The 3,806-nt window shown below is 49.5% G+C and overlaps 1 protein-coding gene across 1 annotated transcript; it reads left to right on the forward strand.

Annotated features, from left to right (window-relative positions):
* Nucleotides 1-775: 775 nt before the first annotated feature.
* LOC124670476 lies at nt 776-1,354 on the forward strand. The gene has a single exon (XM_047206973.1). The coding sequence runs from the start codon at nt 776-778 to the stop codon at nt 1,352-1,354; it is 579 nt and encodes a 192-aa protein (XP_047062929.1).
* Nucleotides 1,355-3,806: the final 2,452 nt, after the last annotated feature.

Genomic DNA, 3,806 nt, shown 5'->3' on the forward strand with positions numbered 1-3,806 from the left:
TTGACTAAAAACTAATATGTAGAATATTTTGGAATAAATTTTGGAGCTATAATAGAGATTATTTTATAAGGAGTAGAATTGACTCATTATGAAAAAAGTATGTCTACTATTTTTTTATTTTTCAAATTTGTTCCAGGATTGTGAGAACATCCGATCCACAACCATTTTAAAGTAACACATGTTATGTACAGTATTCTTGTTCAACAATAGCTGTATTTGCATCCTTACTCGGTACTTTAAGAAAACAGTGCAAAATATTTATCATTTTGTTTAACTAACAAGTTTAGAGGTATTATAACCTTGGATATTTAAGTATTTACTCTTTCATTATTTCCTGATGAGTACGGCGGTAAACTACGGCGGTTACACGACCATGTACTACATAGCTGACTGTCATTGGCGTTGGCTGCTGAGTCAGTACGTAAGAATACGATAGGAGCATTCGACACATACCGTGTACACGCTACTGCCAGTCCCAGAGCAGATCGCGGCAGTAAAAACAAACTGATTACAATCTACTTAATCGAGAAGAAAATACAGTAGTTGTCCCGTTGGAGTCCACGCATCCACGCTGGCCTGGCCCCAGCCAAACGCCAGCCTGTCACCTTCTCCCCTTCCAAAGCCCCCTTCTTCCTCCTCGCCTCCTCCTATATATAACTGCACCTCCCAATTCCGTCGCCATCTCTATTCCTTCCACCCCAAGATAACTCACCAACACCCACCATCACACTCCTGCAGCATCTCAAATCAGACGACGAACACCTGCGTGGCGGCAATGGGGCTCTGCATGTCTAGCTGCGGCGCGGCGGCGGCGGTGCGGTCGGAGCGGCTGCCCGCCGCGTCGACGGCGATGGTGCTGCTCCCCACGGGGGAGCTGCGCGAGTACCCGCGCGGCACCACCGCGGCGCAGGCGCTCGAGGGGCTCCAGGGCTTCCTCTGCGACGCCGACGCGATGGGGTTCGAGGGCCCGGCACCCGCCGTGGGCGCCGGCGAGGAGCTCCGCCCGGGCCAGATCTACTTCGTGCTCCCCTCCGAGGCCCGCCGCTCCGGGCTCCGGCGCGAGGACGTCGCCGCGCTCGCCGTCACGGCGTCCGCGGCGCTCGTCGACAGGGCCAACGCCGCCGCCAACGCCGCGTCGGGCGGCAGCCTGCGTAGGAGGCGCGCCATGTCCGTGTCGCCGCTCGTGTTCGCGCCGCCGCCCGAGGAGGCGGGCGGAAACCGCGCCGCGTACAAGACCGTGCCGGCGATGCTGGCCAAGAGGTGCCCCGTGGGGCGCGTGAAGAGCGCCGGGAGGATGCTGCCGCGGTTCGCCCCCGACCTGAGCGCCATTCCAGAGTGCGAGACGTACGAGTGAAGGAACAGAACGCGGACCATCGATCGATCGTAGGAGAGGGACAACAGAAAACTGAGGACAAATTCGTTGCAAATAATTCTCGAATCCGCTGGAAGAGCTCCGAACGTTCTGGAAGAAGAAGGAAGAGCACGGAAGGAAGGTGGGAATTGATGTCGCCAGCCTGGCGTGGCTCCGTCAGCGGCTGACGATCCGCATCGGACGGACGTTGCAGACTTGGCGCGGAAGGAATCGTCATTAAAGTCGGTTCGTATAGATGTGGCTTCCTTCACAGGGTCACGTGACGGATTAGCATGCGCAATTGGTTCTAGGAACAAAATTTTGGTCGAGTGAATTGGTGTCCTGAAAACGAAAAGATGTGAGAGTTTGTTTCAGACTTTCAGTGTATATAAACTTGGGAGTACTATTGAATTTTGCCTAAACATGCACGTTAATCTTCTCTGTTCTCTCGTCTGTGCATTAGCGATGCAATATAAATGCCATTTAAAACTGCAATGAAAATGGTGCTATTAACGCCTTGTTTGAAGAGAAGAAAGAAGAAGAATGAGAGATGGCCGCGTTGGCGCGTTTCCGTGACCGATCTGGGCTGTGTTGCACTGTTTTGCCTTTGCAGCTCAGCTCGGTTCGGCCGGATGTGGATACAGGGGACGAACGCGCTTCTCCCGATCGATCGGTGCTACAAGCAAGATCGGAAATGCTGGTTACCACGTACAGCTAAGCCGGTGGTGTGCCGTGAGCGCGTTAGCATGCCAACAATTCAGCGCTCACTGCTTTGCTCCTATGGTTTTCACTTTCAGCCAGGGCCACCCATTGCCAATGAGATTCCGTGTCCGATCTGGGCTCTTCATTCTGCGGCCGACGCATACACCTCCTACAAAGCTGGCCGTGAACTATACAGCTAAGTTAACACATGTATGCAGTCGTGAAGCCACTAGTGGCAAATTGTCCAGCCCGCGCCAGGGCAGACGACGAGGCGCCATGTATTTTTTTACATTTTTTTAAAAAAATCTTAAATTTGATCAACGTTTTACAGAAATAACCACCATATATGATATTTCCTCCCTTCACTAATGTAAAACCGTTTAGACATTTTAAAGTGGAATGGATACGGATCAAAACGGAAAAACCTTAGACGTGAGATCAACATACGTGGACACCATAGACAGCTTAGACAAGTTCTCCAAATTTTTGATCTCATGAAAAGGACAAGGTTATATATTTTAACTATATCTGGCAACCTCCTTGTATTGTTTACCCGGTGCGTCCTCATCGACTATGTTAATTGGTCAAGGATCATTATGGTCTTAAACATGAGTCTCTCGCTTGGCATGCTCACCTTGCTTCTGCTATTTTGAACAAGGATTTGTTCCCTCCGGAGCTCATATGTCATCGTTCTTGCTTCAGCGTGTGAATGTCAATATCTACCTCCTTTTTCATGTTAACGATATTATCTTTATCAAATATTATCTTTGACAGTTCTTCAGTTATTGCAGTTGTCTGCCTCATCTTTCATCTTTGCATTGAGTTGCTGTGAAGGATTTAGGTCGCCTTCACAACTTTCTTGAACCGGAAGTTACTCGTATGGCTCATGCAAGGTCTCTCTCCCACTCAGAAGAATATTCTTTATTTCTTGTACATCGTGCTGGTATGCTCAAGTGCAGCCTTGCGCAAACACCCAACCCTGATACTGATAAAATCTTGGCAGTTGACGGTGCACTTTTCTCTCCTATCGATGCCATGGACAATCGCAATATTTTGTATGGACACACTGTTCAGCTGGCGGGTGGCCTTGCCAATTTCTTTTGATGTCAACTAAGTTTATGAGTACCTTCATGCTCATCATGACACACTGGTCAGCTTCCGGGCGGCCTTGCCAATTTGTATGGACTTCACATTCGCTCGTCCACTTGTGGTTTTGTTTCTGCTTTTTTGGCTGTTGATTGGGCATTGAATCGAGACGACATTTGATCGGGGGCGGGGGGGGGGGGGGGGAATCGTGATTAGTGCTCCGACAGACAGATGTTGTACTTTACTCACATCTCCATCATTTTGCAAAAGCACAGCTTGACACCAACTTAGTACAAATATCAAAAAGGCAGGGAGGTCTAGATGTAGATATATTTATATATTAATAAAGTTGCGACATTTACTTTAAAACGGAGGAAGAGGAGTAAGGGTTTGAAAGGTACGTATAACCGCGTAGACTAAACCCTAGACACGAAGTAGTAGCATGTCAATTGATAGCTGGGCTCGCCGCTTTGGTCATGTTTTGGGCGGTGGCCTGGCACTGCTGCCAAGAAGGTTCCGTGTCCGACTTGACTTGGGGTGTTCTTTGTGCAGCCAACGCATTGGCCGCGATGTCGCCGAAGAGTGGTTGAGGCACAGCGCCGGCCACCATAGTTTGTATAGAGATAGGTGCTGGATGTATGCCAGAGTTTGGAGTACTGCGCCGATC

Source organism: Lolium rigidum, chromosome 7, assembly GCF_022539505.1.
Source record: "Lolium rigidum isolate FL_2022 chromosome 7, APGP_CSIRO_Lrig_0.1, whole genome shotgun sequence".
NCBI lineage: Eukaryota > Viridiplantae > Streptophyta > Magnoliopsida > Poales > Poaceae > Lolium > Lolium rigidum.

Bases quoted from the DNA above. Each gene is read 5' to 3' on its own strand.
- LOC124670476 (XM_047206973.1), top strand. From the start codon at position 776: ATGGGGCTCTGCATGTCTAGCTGCGGCGCGGCGGCGGCGGTGCGGTCG.